At 25.2% G+C, this 19,262-nt stretch overlaps 1 protein-coding gene across 3 annotated transcripts in view; it reads right to left on the bottom strand.

Moving 5' to 3' along the window:
- The window catches only part of LOC132920052 (cyclin-dependent kinase 14), a 47,402-nt gene extending 36,893 nt beyond the window's left edge, over positions 1-10,509 (bottom strand). The window contains exons 1-2 of one of the 3 annotated variants that reach the window (XM_060982094.1): positions 10,341-10,509; positions 10,100-10,149 (exon numbers count right to left, since the gene is read on the bottom strand). In XM_060982094.1, the coding sequence (XP_060838077.1) occupies positions 10,100-10,148 (49 nt within the window). In that variant the 5' untranslated portion in view covers position 10,149; positions 10,341-10,509. Of the gene's footprint in view, positions 1-10,099 lie in introns of all 3 variants that reach the window. The other 2 variants (XM_060982095.1, XM_060982093.1) reach the window with 2 other exon arrangements.
- Between the last annotated feature and the right edge of the window lie 8,753 nt (positions 10,510-19,262).

A 19,262-nucleotide genomic window follows, 5' to 3' on the forward strand; every position in this document is an offset into this window, starting at 1 on the left:
TTAAAAACAGAAAATTAATTCGAAATTGTAATTTTACAAGATACTTTTACAAATTAAAACTTTTTAATGGATGTTGAAAAAGTATTATTTAAAATTTAAATTTTTTAGTTATATATATATTTATTTACCAATTTTTCTAAGAATGTATAATTACTAGATTAGATTAAATTTTATAATTTAAATATAGAACTAAAATAATTTAATTTGTAGATACTTTACGCACAAACATTATGAACAAATTAATTATTTTACGAGTATTTTTAACTAAAAATTAATTTTAATTTAACAACATTTATCAATAGTTAAAAATATATATATATATAGATTTTATATTAACCCTGTGGTATGAACTTCTATGAAAAATAGGTACCTAAGTTTTGTCTTAAGTATTTTTTTTGCGAATAACCAAATAAAAAAAGGATATAATATAAAAGTTTCCCCTCGGCACATAAATCTGGATTCCGATCTTACGTTAACTACGCTTGACAGCAAAATCCTTGTCAAAATCAAAAAGGGGATATGGATAGGGGTTCTTCTTCGCCCACTCTCACTCACTACACCCGAAACAATATTCGCCATCTGGCACATAAAGGGTCATTGCAACATCAACTACTACATTCCCACCTCCCTTCCACTACGTCCAAAATAGTCATAATTAATTGTAATAATTATTATTAGAAGGACCCACACACAAAACAAAACATTCCCATTTCTACCGGACAATAATATAATATAGAAATTTAGGGTCCGACACCTAAATCCAATACTTTTATAAAGATATAAAAATACCGATGTCATTCATATTGTGAAATAAGTCAGACAATATAAAATCTATATTAATACCTATTTATATTATTTATTATTTTACTGAGTAAATAATATATTATTATACTTGATAGATAATGAACAATATACAATTTAAACCTACTGAATTCGTGACAATTATAGAAACCGTTATGGGTAAGTATTTACAATGGTTTACAAATATACCATACCTATCCTATTCAATTATAAATTACTTTTAAAAAAAGTTTATAGTATTAAACGAGCTATATAGATTAATTGTTTGGTATTATAAATTATTCAATCTATAACTTTAAAAACTAAATTCATATAGATTCGAAATATAATTTTAATTTTATCGGATAAATATATAGGTTTACAATGAGTATTTTTATTTAAATATTTTTTTGGGGGAAGGGGGGGCGTTTTTAAGAGGTGTAAACATTCTTTAGTTTTCCAATTTGAGATGACATAAAAGATTTAAATTTTTCAACAAAATTTATATCAGCATTTTTAAGATATGATATAATTTTCGAAATATTCTGGTTCTTTTTGTCTATTTGTAGTTCAAATGTTGATAAAATTCATAAAAACCACATAAATGTGCAAACTAGCAAACTATTATGTAGTTACAAACTTATACAATTTTGATTTTAATAGATAAAGCTTGAAAACGTAATACAAGTTGTTCTTATAGCAGTTAAGGAACCTTAAGTTTATGTATGCTTAATTTATGTTTTTTTCTAAACATAAGAAGGTGGATATTAAAACAAAATATAACGATTTCAGTAAAAACATTTTTTTTTATGTGAAAGTAATATTTTTGTAGTTTATTCTGCAGATGTAATATTACAGGACAAGAAAATATTTTGTTGAATTGTAATTCAAAAAAATAATATTTATAAACTAAAAACTTTTACCGTTACATGTATTATTATTCACTAAAAACACACAAAGAAATTTAAAAATATTTATACCAATTTTAAACTATTTATTATAATTATTATAACATAAACCTATCAGTTCTTTTTACGGTACGTCGATATTTACTTATAATCTAATAACAATAGTATATGATATAATTATATAACATTATAGTAATTAATAATTTAATAAATGTGATGTTAATTTACAATACACGCAAACAGTCTCCGGTTAGATCGTTTTTCGTGCATGCAATGGTTTATTATTGATTTCAAATTAACACATTTAGGTAATACAGTTACAATCTCAATTACGAGTACACTTACAACTTGTACACAAAAGAATAACTTTTCCGGTTTTTCTATTAAATATTTTATGTGAAACCGTCGTAAATAATAAACATATCAATGTTTAAACGGAATCACGACTAATTTGATGAATGTAATACAATTAATGATAAACTGAAATTTCTTAATTATACAAAATGATATTATAATTATGAAAATATTTTCAAACAAATTATATAAGAAAATAAATAGGAATAATATATACCTAATGTTAATAGTTAATACATTATAGTAATAACTAAACTTTATTCAATAATAATAATCATTTTTAAGTAAGTGAAATGTAAATTCAATAAAATACTTTTATGTACGAGTATACGGAGCGAATTTATGCCATACTATGTGTAAAGGTACATCTTAAAACCTAACCTATTAAATAAATGGTTTAGATTCATAACGAATAAAATAACATAAAGTGCCCGTTACTTGCTTTCATGTATTCCCATTTTGCATCCCTTAATAAATATGACCTACATAAAAGGTTACACAGAATCCTAGAATAGTTTTTATTCGCTCTCCAACATTAATTTCTAATTTAAATTCTGGCGAGCACTATTCCCGAGCAGTATAAAAACAGTCGAAGATGGGCGTACAGGATCAATTTTCCACCGGAAGATACCACACACAGGGGACTCGGAACAAAGTATTTCCCTGACGTCAAAATATTAATTATTCAAAACATTCAACAATAAAACAAACGAGCCAATCACATAGTAATGTTTAATTTGAATTGAAAAGTTGTATTCTTAATAATAAACTTATTATAAACGAATTTTATTATCACGTCCAACTTTTGTTGTCTTTCGAAGTACTACACTTTTTGTTTCTCTACTCAAGTCCTTCTATACAAAAACAATTACACCACAAATTCAAGAGAAAGCGAATGGAGAGATTAAGTTACCTAGAAAAACGTCCCGACACGTTATTGTCCACCCTCAGTTGTAGGGCTGTGTGAAATTCAATTACGAGGTTGTTCGGAATGGTCACGGACAAATTGCAACACGAAGATCTACCCTTGATGTTAGAATTTAATACAGTGTATATGATTCAGGGCTTCTCAAAATAGGATATGAAATGTTACTCCTTTCGACATTAACAGCAGTAATCAACAATAACATATTGTAGTATACCATATTATCTAGAGAGGACTATTAAACCTAACCTAGGTTTATCGTATTTTAAAATTCTGATTTAAAATCATAATAATAAAATGTACGAGTTATATAAAAAAAAATATATGCATCATAACATTTATAACAAAAACAAATCGAATTATTTAAATAAATATCGTTTAAGTTTTTTGAATTAAAATAGTCAATATTTGAAAGATTAAAACTGTATTTGCAAATCGAACAAAAGCCTAATAGTATTTTATTCTAGATTAAACATCAATATATCAGTATATTTCTAAATATGTTTCTAAATTCTGATAGTACCTATTGCCTGTCAAAATGATAAACAATTAGACATTAGAAATAAACTTAGGGTTTTCTTTAAAATCTGTTGCTTCTCAAGTATATAAAAAATATACGTTAAACATCTGTACGCCTATTATACAGATTGGTCATCTATTAGAGATAATTATCACATAAAACCCAAAAAAATTACAAAAAAAAAAAACGAAAAAATACATTCAAAACCTAGTTGGCACTTGGCAATATAATACGTATGTGTCACCAATTCGCTTGTGTACTATATTGTATACCGTACTATACGTGATTAAATAACATGAGTTAGCAGTTTATACAGTACATTAAACGAAATGCTAGTTAGCCAAGCCTAATTCAATTTCCTACCAAAAGAGGAAATTACATGACACGAGATAGCTGCAGCTAGTGTATTATATGCGGTTATTACAACTAAGGTTAATTAAAACTGACTAATATTTACATAATCAAATAGACAACAGTTCGTGTTGCCGTCTACCGTAGATACTGTATTTATGTTATACATTTTATAATAAAACATTAAGAATAAAACTATTATGTGGTCTAGAAACAAGACCATAAATCTGACAGTTTATAAAAAATTAAAAACTTGAATTTTTTCTAAAGAATATATATTTACCTTATAAGTTTAAAAATATTTCAATTATATATTTTATCTCTCGTTGAATCCTCAAACAAATGTTTTAAGCAGTTATTATACACGTTTCTTAATTATTAATAATTAGACTCAACTATAAAAACATTTATTTTTTTAAATAATTAAATTCAAAATAAGCTACATTTATTATACTTTTAAGTATATTTTAGTTCACTCAAACCCCCCAAAAAATGTTTAGATATTCATAAAGATTTCGTAAAAGTTCTAAACTATAAACAGGTAACAAGAGGAAAGACATGTATTATGGACTAACGATGTAATGTATCTCGTACGCGTAAGCTTATAACAGTTATAATCTTTTTCAATTATTTTAAATAATATATTAAATTGTTTATTATTTCATTAGTTAGGATTGTGATATTACCAAAATTCTGATACAAAAAAACTTCTAATAATAAATAGCATTGTATTATAAATATTATAAAAACGATACTGCGGAGCGAAGCCAAAGTCCACAAAAGCTTTTGTTTATTATATTTTAATCGTTTTTATTATTTAAAATTTTGAGCGAAGCAATGAATAAATTTGTTTTACAGATTTACATTTGTTTTTGCGCTTGGGTGTCTAGTATCATCTTTGAGAGCTTTATTACAATATTTGTTGAAGACTAAAATTAAATATTATTGAAAAATCAATTGTTATAATAAATTGATATATTTATATAAATATATACAGTAAACATAATGGTGCATGAATTTTATTTACAATTAAATACTTCAACATGACTAAGCTACGATAATTAACATATATCTCTCATAGTATGTATATTATATTAATTTATGATCAGCAGTATTGTCAACATCAAAGGTAGGTAAAATTATTTCAATCCACGTTAAATTCAATAAAATACCTAATGAAAGTATAAAAAAAAATTGTAACAACTAAAGCATTTATTTTAAATTCCAAACAAAGCGATGAATGTATTAAGTTTTACCACGATTTATGTTTTATTTTCTATTATATTGTTTGTGCGTACACAGAATAAGACAATGCGTATGTCTGTTATTATGTTTTGGAGCTGATAAAATATTTCAATATTCAAATACAAATTTAATCTAATTGATACTTTTGGAGGTTAAAAAATCAAAAAAATCAACGAACTATGTAAAGTAAAAAACTAAAAAAAAAAATAAAATTAATCGGTAATGTTTATATAACATCAATTTTCAGAAAATCTATTTTTTGTTTTGTTGTAATTCAAAAATAAATAACCATACATAAGATGTTCACCTGCAAATTATATAAATACTCATATTATTATTTACCATTTTCTCAATATGATTTAAATTAAAAAGAATTTTAGCACTTTTGAACTATTTATAGACTTGATTTGAAAGTATCTACGTTCTAAAATGTTTTTGTCTTAATCAAAAACTTTAAAAATTTAATACAAGGTTTATCTTCAACTTTTCGCTCAGACATTTCAAAGTATAAAAAATATATAGACGCGATTTTATTTTACATAAACGTCCATTTTTATGAGATAAGATAAATTATTATATTATACTCTTATAGTTAAAATGTATAAACATTTTCAATTTCAATAGCTAAAATTTAAAAATGTAATACAAGATTCAAAGATTCAATTTTTGAAGTTTTTACTACAGCATTCTAAAAGTATTAAAGACACGTTGCAATAATTTTTTTTAAAAGTATTTAAAGAAATTTTCTTATGAAGAATCTTAATGAAATTTAATATTTGAACATAAAAACACTTTTTAATTTATTATGTTGTAATTCAAAAACATATTTAAAGACTAGAAACTCGATACACAATGCAATTTAAAAATTATTAATACTAATTTTACCACACCATTCTACTATTAACTGCGGTATTGACTTATGTTAACAGCGAAAATATATAATATAATATAGCAATATATAATGCGTTTGGGAAAAAATATTTCAACATGTAATTTTATTACACACAGGGAAATAAATTACTAATAGAAAAATTAAAAATATATATACAATATCCTTAAAAATATAGGCTGATTTATCATTATTTCAAAAACATTTTAGAAGACATCATACCCGCATGTGTTGTCTCCGTCTTACTTATGTACAATATAGTAAATTAGCAGTCAGCAGAATCCATTTTATACTCTTAGCTTTACTACCTATTAGAGGTCAATTTACCTATTATCAAACTTAAAGTAAGAATATTATCTATAGCATCACGTAAGATTTTATTGATATTTTAATTATAAAGTATTTTTGAAAGTTTTAAAGATTTAATATTTTACATACTTATAACTTAGTTAAAAATTATCAATAAAAATTAAAAATCTTCGTAATATTTTACATAATATGAATATTTATTTTTAGATTTTTAAAGAATAATTAAATTTACTTTACTATTAAAGCAAAGAGCATAATATAGATTCTGCTAAATTAAAATACGATGTAGGTTAGTAAGACGAAAACATCAGATGAGACTGATGAGAGCACGACGTTTAATTTAATGTATCAAAAAATTGAGGTTTATCTTATTTTTTTGTATTCTTTTATTTTATATAAAAAAAAAATTTGTCGAAATTATTATACCTATGTAATAATTTCAGCAGCCCTAGGCAATAAAATCTAATATTACGATACCTTAGGTCATTGTTACATGACTATGATAGGAGGTATTTCATTTGATGTTTGCAATATAACGGCATAGTGTAAGGAAACAATATTCTATCCACAAAACCTCAGTAAAAGGGGAGAAACTCCAAAAAAGAGGGCGCAATAAATTACTGTTCACACCCTTGAGAGGCAATCGACCATAATGTATGCGTTTATCCAGAAGCTCAGCAGGAGACCCTCAGACGTGTAATAATTATTTTAGAACGTAAATTATCATCAGGGGCCTTGAATGATCTCCATTTGAAAACTACAGTTCATTTGTAATGGAAATATTCAAACTAAACTAATGACACACGAATGTTAACTTGCTGTTATGTTTTTATACTTAAAAGGTTTCAATAATGATTTCATGTAAAGCCTTTTAAAATTGTATGGAATACAATACTAATTGGATATTAATCCAAACATTAATGAAAGTTTATTGACCCAGTTAATACAACAAAAAAGGCAACTATTCCAGTATAGTATAGACACTATAAATGAGGATAGATTTGAACAATAAAAAATGTGCTATTATATATATATATATATATAAATATTATATTGATTAACAGAACATAAAATAAAAAAAGCATTTCTATTATATATTTTTATAAGTTAATAAAGCATTAAGTATCTGACTATTATAATTCAGACAATTAAATGTATTAGTGATTATATGCTTAATTATTTTTTATTTTATTTATACCAATTAAAATATTTTTTTTTTAGTATCCATTTTACACATACAATTTAACTACTTTATATAGCAAGTATTATACATTTAACAAAAGCTGTACTTAAATAAAAATACACTCAGGTTTTACAGATTCTATGTATTTCTCATCTTATTTTAATTGCGTAACCTAATCACTCTTTTAGTTTAAGTAAAACACAAAGTTACCAATTAAATAAATAATACTAAGCACATTACCAATTAAATTGGTATAATAGATTTTTTTAACAATAAATTATCTTAAATGTTATACATATAAACACTTATTTTACTAAAATTTGATATTTAAATTTAATTTATAATAAAATTAATATACAACTAATTTAGGTAATATACTATATTTTTTGCATTAGTATTTAGTATCAAAATATATAATTTATGTAATAATATTATTAAAATTTGATAAGAACATTATACAAATAGTGTTTAAAATGAATCATTTTTAAATGAGAACTGCAATCTGGAAGTAGATATATACCTAAGGAAATAAGCGGGTATATATGAATTCTAGGCATAATAGTAAAAATAATAATAAAAGATTGAGAAACGATAATTTAAACCAAAATATCTTTGCATTTAATACTACATATTATAACTACATTCTTAAAGATAAGATAAGTACATAGTTCAGATCTGCCAAAATTAATCAGTGATTTGATAACATTAAATTGGATTGAGTAATAAATGAAAATTCACAGTAAATGTTAAGGAAGATCGGTTTTTTTAAATATTATTTTAAATTATGCATTAAAATCTGAGTTCAAATAAATAAAAAAAATAAGATTTCTGAGAGTTACTAAGTTAATTTTATTATATACTTGTTTTTATTTAATAAGAATATCCAAAAATATTTGTAGTTCTTAATATTTAAAGCAATTTTTGTAACAAGTGGGTAACAATAGGTAATTACTATTAACAATAAAAACTCAATAATACATAAATTAGTTAATAATGCATATAGTTTTGCTTCTAAATTAAGTTTTAATAATTAAAATTATTTAGGAGCAGATCAGATAATTTAAATTAAATTATTTAATAAGTATAAATATAACAGATAAACTTGACATAAACATATAATATTAGTAAGACTAAAATTTAAACCAAAAAAATTAAATATTTAAATCAATTTGAAAAAAATTGTATTTTTCTATCAATTACTTTACAAAATCAAACCTATACCTACTAACAAAAAAACAATTTACCATTTCCTAATCTAACTTTAATAAATAAATTGAATATTGTTTTTAGGAAATATCAGCTTTGAATTCAGTATAAGTAAACTAAGGAATTCAGAGTTTAGAACAGCTAGTTGACAAGCACAAAAACTAGATATTCTTTTTTGGGAAAAAAGTAATTGTAATATATTATGAAAACATAAAATAAGTATTATTTTAAAATAGAGTGAAGTTTACTGTGAAATATTAAACTAAACTAAAATCTAGGTAAACTAAAAATAGATAAGTACTGTAGTATTGATTTCACGATTCGCTATATTATTTTTCATTTAAAAAAAAGCTAAAATATCAAAAAAATCTTTCACAAAATATACAATACAATACATGATAGTAACCAAAAGTTAATGTGAACCTTTTCTAAATATTTTATTACCTGCATATTATATGTATAAATTTCATAGAATTGGGTTATTAATAAAAAATTATAACTAATCAAAATATTCATATAAACATAATATAAATTAATAATAACAATAAATTAGATTAGAACCTATATACCTTTAATTATTATGCAAATAATTACATAGAATTATTTATATACCGAGATAAATATATTTTATAAATTATTATAAGAAAACATTATATAACTAATTTTGCAGTAATGAGAAAAAAATGCATGTGGTTTTAAGTGTTCCTTACAATGTATAAGTATTCTGGTATGTATGTACATCATATTTATTTTATCTCAAGAAATATAAAAAATATAGATTACATATAAGAATAAGATACAAGTAGATTTAAAATAAGTATGTCAACCAAATGTTTGTAAATAATTAAAACATCTGTTTGAAATACTTTATACTATACAAGTAATAATATAAAGAAGTGTGAATCAGCTATGGAATTACTATTTTATTACTTAAGTAATAAGATACATAATGAATATGAATATAATCAAATGTTTAGTTTCAAAATGATCAAATATGTCCAACGATTTACAATCATTTAAAACTGTATATTATATTTGATAACAAAATGTTATTCTCAAACCAACTAGCTAATCATTGAGGGTTTTGAATTATGACTATAATAGTTAAACACAGAAACACTAATAGTAAATTGTTTTTACTAAAAATATGTGTGTATACACACAATAAGGTGCTTAATAAAATATACATAATTTTTATAGAGTAGTAAATTCCTTGTAAATATTATTAAATTGGCTTGGTGACAAAACTAAAATCCGTATTTACATAAATTTCAAGATTTAACCTACATAATATTATGATCACATTCATCCAATTTGTATTGGAATCTAGTTAATTAAAATACCTAACATTCAAATATAAATACCTATGACAATAACGTTATCAGACTGTGACCAAAACGGGACAAAATATATTAATATATCTACATACCATCTTTCAATTTGGACGTAGAGTTGTTGCAGTTTGGCTGGCAGTACATGCTGTGTCATTTGTAAATAAAAAAAAAAAGGGAAGAAAAAAATTAAAAATATAATATAATATTAAAGATTACCGACGGATTGAATTTCAACACTTAAGCTATAAGGACGTTATCAGACATTTCGTTTTGTACATGATTACCTAAATATTATTATAATATATTATTATTGTTATTATTTTACTAAATAATTACAGTAGCCGTTCTTGTTGCGCGTGCAATAATGAACGAACGTGTTATCTCATTTGTTGTTTTTCGTAACTCCGTTTTATCCCTTTATCTGCGTGGGTGACCGTCTGTTTTGCAGACGGTGCACAGTGCGACCAACCGGAGCCGACCGGAATGTCCCCGGCGCCTAACCGGAATATTCTCGACGCCGACGCATACAGACCACGAATGCAGCTGCTGCCGCTTTCGCGTCGGAATCAACGCGATTGGCGATTGCCCCGATGACGCCGCTACGCCGGGACGACTTAATCACTATTTAACACCAATGCACACTCGAGTACTCGACATCACCACGACGACGCGCCGTGCCCGTTCGCAACACTCTCAAGGATAATATTTATAACATATTATTATTATACACTAAAATGTCATTTTCATTTTCGATCCAAATCGAATATTTTCTGACCTTCCGGGCTGGACGCACTGTTTTCCCCTCGATTTCACACGTCTCGTATGGTACGAGCGTTTAACCGATTCACCGCCGCCGTAATTGTATACGTTTGTATACAAAACGTCTAACACTCGATCGGCGAGCTCGTCGAGTTCTTCTTAGTTCTCTTACCCACACTCGTATACGGCTATAAACGTTCGTTGCGCGGAGGGAGTAAACGAGTCAACTGACCTACCGTTTTTATAATGTCCAATATTATTATTATTATTTTTTATATATACGTCACATATGAACGGATACGAAACGGACGGTGACCTTAATCATCAGATTGTTACAACGTCTGAACAAATAAAAACAAAAATGAGAACGATCTACAAACCTTGACTTTATGTATTTAGTTCTAACATAATCAATTGCTTACACAAACGAAAAACACTATCATAAATTGTTTCAAATAAATACCTATTAATTATATTTATATCTACTTTACCTTTAACCTATCTAAAAAATCTAAAAAAATGTATTTAGATATAAGAGGCCTACTAAAACTATATTTTTTTATTTATTTGTTATCTCTTAGATTTACCACTCGCGCTATTGATCATAACAACATAACATATAATTATATAAATATGAATTTCTGTTTCGACGAATAAATATTAAATCCTGAACATTTGTATTGACTATAGATTAATTTTATTTTTATTTGAATCGTATTATAAGTAGGTACATAAATACATAATACAAGATTAAACAATTACCTATCTCTTATAAGCTCAGCTTGAGTTAGAGATAGAGAGATTAAATAAAAACAGTAAAAAATATATACATAATACGTAGGGAACTAGGGAGGAAATTAAAATAATAAAAAGAAGGGAAAAAACGTGGTTAATTATTTTTACATTAAGTATAAAAAAATGTATACAAAATGAAAAATATTTAAATTATTCTAATTCTTCAAATACACAATTATAATTATAAATAATATTTTTTACATTACTAATGTGTTTTTTTTTTAACTGAACTGGCAAAAAAATTAACGTAGGTTCTAAATGTTAATGAAATAAAATTGACCAAAATTGAATTTAAAAGCATACTTTACAGGAATATAATAAACTCTATTTGGTCTTTTGTTTTCGAAATATAGCTTGCTATTATGTACCATTGATAAAATTTTAAATTTATACTTAGGTATATGAAAGCTAACTATTTTTTTGTTTAAATATACTACTAGTAATACACTCAAATCCTTTATTTACTTAATTATATAATATGATTTAAATGTTGAAATTTTAATATGATAAAATGCATACTTCTTAGCTCTATAGATATATAATATAATATATTAATAACAGTCTACTGTGAATAAAGTTTCAGTGATAAAATAAAATCATTACTTCACGTCATTATCCATAAATAGGGCGGACTGGTAGGCGGCCTAGTATTTTTCAATGATACACTATAAGTAATAATTTAATGTTGTCATTTGTCAAACATTCAACAGTCCCAATGGTCAAATATTGAACTCGGTGTGCTATAACAGCTATTATATCTACAAGTTACAACACACTAGTATACTGAACTACCCCCGAAGATATGTAGGTACTAAGTATATAATAATACGTATATATAAATTACTATATGAGGAAGAGTTATCACTTATCTTGACCTTATGTATGCTCTGAAAGTTTAAATGACATTATAAATATACATGGTATTATTTTCACAATCATTAAATAGTTTTTAATATTATTAATATTATATTATGTCCTTCATACAGTCTCACTGATATCGTTGTGATATTCAGTTCAATGTTCGAAATAATATTATTTAATCACTAAAAGCCTAAAACTATGAAATAAATGACATAATTTTATAGCTCAACTGTTCAACAGTCAGCACTAGAGCAATGACTAATCTATAACATGTTATATTAATGTAACAATATTAGGTACCTTTTTAGTTATTACCTACCTATATATAAATCAATTAATAATCTTTACATTCCAATCGACAACAAAACTAATGGTACTACCTACAAAATAACAAAATATTATATAGTATAATATTATTATGTCTAATGTCTATACATTTATTATAATATCTATAACTCCTGTACCTAATGCAATTAATTTTAAACTTTCAATATAATATATCAGAATTTTCTTATAATTGGATAATTGAATGTAAAAAAAAATCACACTTTGGAGGTCCTCATTTTGTGCTGACCCCGATTCTGAGGCCCACTTCTCCCTAAAATTAAACTCTGGGTATCCTTTACGTTGAGGTAACAAAAATCAAATTAGGAAGCAAGTGTTTATTTTAATTTGTTAACATTAAATAAATAAAATATAGTACCTAATTCAAGACTAAAATAATAAGGAAGAAGCTCATTACTCATACGGCAATACTGCAGAATAATTAATTATTATACAATATTATGTAGACTATATTGTAGTATAATAATCCGTTTAATAAATATTGATTACCTACCTATTGAGCTGGCTATTAGCTATTTTAAATATATTATAATTCGAAATTATGTTAACTTAATAATAAGTAAAAATATGTTAACACCTAATACCATATATTAATAGCAATATTTTCTTTTAATATATTTATATACAGTTAATCAAAATAATTAAATTTCAAATTGGTATTATTGTGATCAAATAATTCATTTTATCAATTTATACATCAGAAGACCGCAGTTATCTTTAACATTCAATAGAATCTAAAACATGGTTGAAAAACATTACGTTGCTTTTAATTTTAATTAAAAAATAAATAAAAATAATATATGTAATGGCATAAGATAGAAAGATGAATAGTAAAGAGAATAATATTAAAAGTATATATTTGGTATGTCTTATCTTTGACTGAAGAAAAAAACATAAATAACCCAAATTGAATAAGAATTCCTTTCGTGATTAAAGCTCATAAAGTGAATTGTGTATACTTATAGAATTTTATAAGTAAGACATAAATATAAAAAAAAAAATGAAATGGGTAGGTATTCAAAATCATTATAATATTATCATATTCTTTATTCCTTTATATTATATAGAAATGGGTACAAGAATAAAATGACTATAATATGATATAGGTACATAATAATACGTTCCCATCATTGGTATTATTATATGTGCAAACAAACTTACATATAGATTTAACCAATGACATGGGCAGGTATTTTGAGTAAGAAATAATGATTTTCCTCTTCCTATATGATTATAATAAATATGTACGAGTTATGTTTTTTTTAGGATTTGAAAGAAATATGTAGGCTGTATTAAATCGAAGTAAATTGAATCGTTTTGCAATGAACTAACAATTTTAGTATTGATATTTTTATTACATATTTATATTTATTTTAAACAGACAGCAGTTATATACCTAGTTGTTCACTTTTTGTTGTACAAATATAATATATTATCATCATTTTTTTATATTAAGTTTACTTCACTTCTTTGGAAAACATAATCTTTGAGTAAACAGTAAACAGCTGACAATTACATAATTGAATTCTCTATAAATAAAAATGTATAAATGATATCGTATATAATATTATATAATTAAATAAAAAGTGTGTACAATATTGAACTTTTGAATAAAGTCTGGAAGTTTTTTAATTTTCAAAGTTACCTTGATAAATAATACATAGGTATAATCGACTAAAGTCAGCACATTTATTATGATTGTAGGTAAATTTAAATATATTTTATATATTTATATTCTAAAATGTATAAATACCAAAACACGTCTTATTCTATAATTTTCTAATTTTGTGAAGATATTCGAAGTTCATCATAATATATGGTCTTATTGTATTCTGTTATTTATCAAAATAATTATGTGGGTAGAATGTAGATTATAAGACCCTATAGTTGTAGCAAATAAGAATTTTAAAGATATTGTTAATAATATACCTTACAATATAGTATAAAATGACTAAAGTAATTTAACAATAAGACATAATTTTAATTTTCCTATATAAAAAAAAAAAAAAAGCATAACAGAATATAAAAATGGTGTTAGAAAATGACTATTTACATACTAATCACTGATGTAGGGTATTTATAGTGACCTTTTTTTATTTATCCATTCAACGCGCGAAAGATAACTATAGGTACCTACTATAAGTATTATACAAGTGATGTTAAAAAATATTTCACTCTTATTTCAATTTTATTTTTTCTATTATTTACATTTTAAACAAAAAAATTATTTTCTCATCACATATTTAGGTTCTAAGAATATTATTATGCAAACACATAATATTTTGCATCGTTACTAATTATCTCGGCATTAGTTAAGACACTTGATGCTAATGTATTTTTATCCTCAAAAATAAACTCTATGGAAATAATGATTCTATAATAGAATCAACTAAATAGAATTTTTCTTTTTTTAATTAATATAGAGAAATATTTTACAAGCCACAGTGCACTCCACTTTTCAATATTTTACTATCAAATTGTATAATGTCTTTAAAAAAAAGATAATTTTAAGCTATTTTACAAATTATTTTATATACCGTAATTTGGAATGAAATAAAATATCGGAGTTCAAAGCAATTAAAGAAAGTAAAAATAAAAACAGTAGCTGTACTAAAAAATATTGACTAATCTCATTGCCATAATTTTGAATTTCGAAATTAAGTATGAAATACTGTTAGTTGTTAGTATATTAAATATTTTTAATTTTGACCATCCTACTTCATAATAATATAATATTGATATATTAAATGGTAGTCATAACTTATACATGAGTAATTTACTTAGGTATGTGTATTAAAAATATCGCATGCAACTTGAACATATCCTTTGAAAAGTACACTATACAATTCGTGCAAAACGTTATTTATTTTATGCAAGCGATTCGGATGGACCAACACCGTGTTATTCAATAGCCAATAATATAATGAAAAATAAGCTATTTTAGGCTCTATTATTTTTTAATCAGAGTAATTAGTAATTACATTTTGTATGTTTTCTTTTTATTTATATAATAATATTGATTGCGTATTGCGTTTAAAGTTTTAATATAGTTAATATAATGATATAAATCATAATGCATAATGCATATAATATAGATTCCAAATTGTTTATTGTCTGTACTGTAGATGCTCTGTAGTCGATCATTAATAAATAACAATACTTCTTATTTACAGTATTTGAGTAAGTACTTTAGCAGGTATAGTTAGAATGATGAACTACCGTTCATAATAATAATAGTACGGTAGTCATTAAACATATTATATAATAATACGCTTGAAATTATTGTAAAACTGAGTTTAATTACAAATACTCTTAGGTGAACAATAATAAGCATACAATACCATATTCAATAAGTTGGCTACATAACATAATTATAATATATATAAGTATATACTGTGTAGTTTTAGTCTGAGAAGTTAAGTTACTTTTTTTTTTTAATTCTTTGTACACGCAGTTTCAACAACTATAGGGTTATTAGCTTACAGCAATACTAAATATTAATGCTACATGTCTACATAGGTACATGAATGAATACAATGATTTTTCTATATTAAGTTATACATATCAATATGTCTGAGAAATAAGATGGTTTTTTTTTTATGTTTATTTAAATTGGGTTTAGTGCTTCAAAGAAGGCCGTATCTGTGGGGGGAGGGGGGTCCAAGGGATCCAGATCCCTCCCCCCCGAAATTTTTAAAAGTAGAAATATTTTAGTAATGAATATAGTTTATTGACTAAAAATTTTCAGCATTTATAATTAAAAAAAATGTTTGATCCCTCCCCGAAATTTTTTTTCAGTTACGGCCTTGCTTCAAAGAGAATGTCAGGCATTCTTATGTTTTTTCTAGTTTCCATATGGTTTCAACAGTACACAAGGAGGTGTTTGACTGTAAGAAGTTTTCCACAAGTTTGACACAGTGTTGGTTCTTCTCTTCGCATAATATGTCTATGGGACATCTTTGAGTGATCTATACGTAGTCTTTTTATAGTTGCTTCATTTTTTCCGCTTGAATAAATGGGGTTTAGGTCTGTATGTGGACATATGGTACTATTTTTGATTTCTAAGAGGTATAAGAGCTTGTTATTAGGTAGGTCTGCGCGCCATTCGGATTCCTATAAATTGGTACAATAGGTTCTAATATTCCTATAGATGTCAATAAGTGAGCAGTATAAGTATGCGTATTTCTGTCATAGGGTTATTTACTAGGTATAGTAAAAGTTATTTTTGTAAAATAATTTCAGCTGTAAAGCTACACAATTTTTGATTCTAAGCGGTCCGCTTCTATTGATTTTACAATTATTATTTTTTTTTCATTGAGGCAGTGAAAATATTTTAATTTTCAACTATGGGGGAGGAAAATTAGTTCTAGTTGGTCTTTATTTTATGGGGGAGGAGTCACTTTACAGTAAACATTTTCCAGTACATTTCATAATAACTAGGGAAAAAGAAAATTTTTACGTTAAACAGTTTTCGAAAAAATTGAAAATATAATATATTAAATATGTATTATTATTTATTATAATAAGTAAATGCTGATAATATAATAAATGCAATTTTTTCAGTAAAAATTAAATTAACCTACAGTAATAATAATAGTAAAATAAAATACATTAATACCTGCAATATAAAAAAAACATATTATTAAATTTACTTATAGTGAAATAGGCTGATAAACTGTTTCAGTTCTGAATCATCTTAAGTATTCAATAAATTATATGGTTTATTTATTTCAGTGATCCGCTCGAAATTTGACACCCACTTTACAGTAGGGTGGTACACTTTACAAAATTTTTTCCCTTTACGATTTCATCGTTTTATACAAAGATCTAGTAATATTTACTTTTCATAAAATTGGTCAATTTGACCACAAAATATATAATTATTGTAGTATTTAAATTACTATAGTCCTGACTTGCTCAGAGGTGAGAAAGATCTAAAGTTTTGAAGTATAAAAAAATAAAAAAAAGTTAGTACACGATCATATTTTGAGATCAGAATTGTATACTGATTGTATAGCTGATAATGCTAAAGCAGCTAAACACGTGCTAGACAAATTTGCCGATCATTCCGTGAACATTGGTGGTAAAAGTTTCAGACTTCGAGTAAAGTGCATCGTACATGCACCGTTGTACATTATAAAAAACGAACGTGCACAAGTTAATTTATCAAGGGATTTAAAGTCCGTGAATATTATTAATAGTTATTTTTGGACTCGTTAAAGTCGTCATACAATATAGTCTCCACAGTATAATTAGCTTCCGCTTTTCGAGTGCCATTAAAACAAGATTTTCAAAAGTTTAACGTGCACCTATACATAGTTATAACTTATAACTTATAATGTGCAACGTGTGTTTCTCATTTCTCTTAAACTAAGGAATACCTACCTACGATAATTTATTATTATTTATATATTACGTTTTCGACAACCAGCAATTATTTGTTGCCGAAACTGCGTGATAATAATATTATTATATAATAACGATAAATAATCTGATCGCGCGGTCGTTAAGGCCAATAAATCGGACTACGACGTTTCAGATATACGATCGCGGAGTGACGTGTCAGCTTCTCCACAATACGGCGCTATATTATAGTGCACTACTCCATTACGCGGTATTATATTATGTACAGGCGACAGTTGTAGTTGCGTGTACAAACGGTACTTATTATAACGATAACGGCGCGCAGTGTCCGACTCGATGACGTCACCTACCGATAACGGTGACTAATATTGTATGGAATTTAGTGACGAGACTAATGTTTAGATACAAATATTTAATCATTTTTGGTCTTATCAATAAATAAATTATAATTCATAATTAACGGTATAATTTATTAGGTAGGTAGGTACGTATAAAAAAAATTATACACGTATAAAACCATAAGCTATTGTATTATATAGTTTAAACTTTATAGGTATATAGGAAGCAACAGAAAAATCCATTGTCTTATACACTTATAGATTCCTAATTATTTATATGTAAAACTAATGTAGTGACGACATACTTCACTCGTCGTAACGTATATAGCTGAACCTCAAGTACCTACCATTATAATCAATAATTGTTGAAAGTCTTACGTAATATTGAGTATTGACTATTAAGAACACAATTTAAATAAAAACGAATTATTATTAATAACAAAATTTATACTTTATGTTTTATGCAAGTTTTCATCGACTCTTTTTTAGAATTTCGATTTTTAAAAATCAAGTATTGTTATATAGGTACCATATAAATAACTAAAACTAAAAGTTTAACAATGATTATAGTTTATATTAAAAGACAAAAATGTAGTCTAGCCGTCTAGGTACCTTAATTTTGGCATAATGACAAACGACAACTCACTGAGTTTACTCAGAATTACCTTTATTATACAAGATTATGACTTGACATGTATGATATATATTGTATATCTTAAATAATAACTCATCCGCTTTTACTACTTTATCTAGATAAATGATTAAGAATATTTTACATATTTTGTCATAATATAAT

This window comes from Rhopalosiphum padi, chromosome 2 (genome assembly GCF_020882245.1).
Source record: "Rhopalosiphum padi isolate XX-2018 chromosome 2, ASM2088224v1, whole genome shotgun sequence".
Lineage (NCBI taxonomy): Eukaryota > Metazoa > Arthropoda > Insecta > Hemiptera > Aphididae > Rhopalosiphum > Rhopalosiphum padi.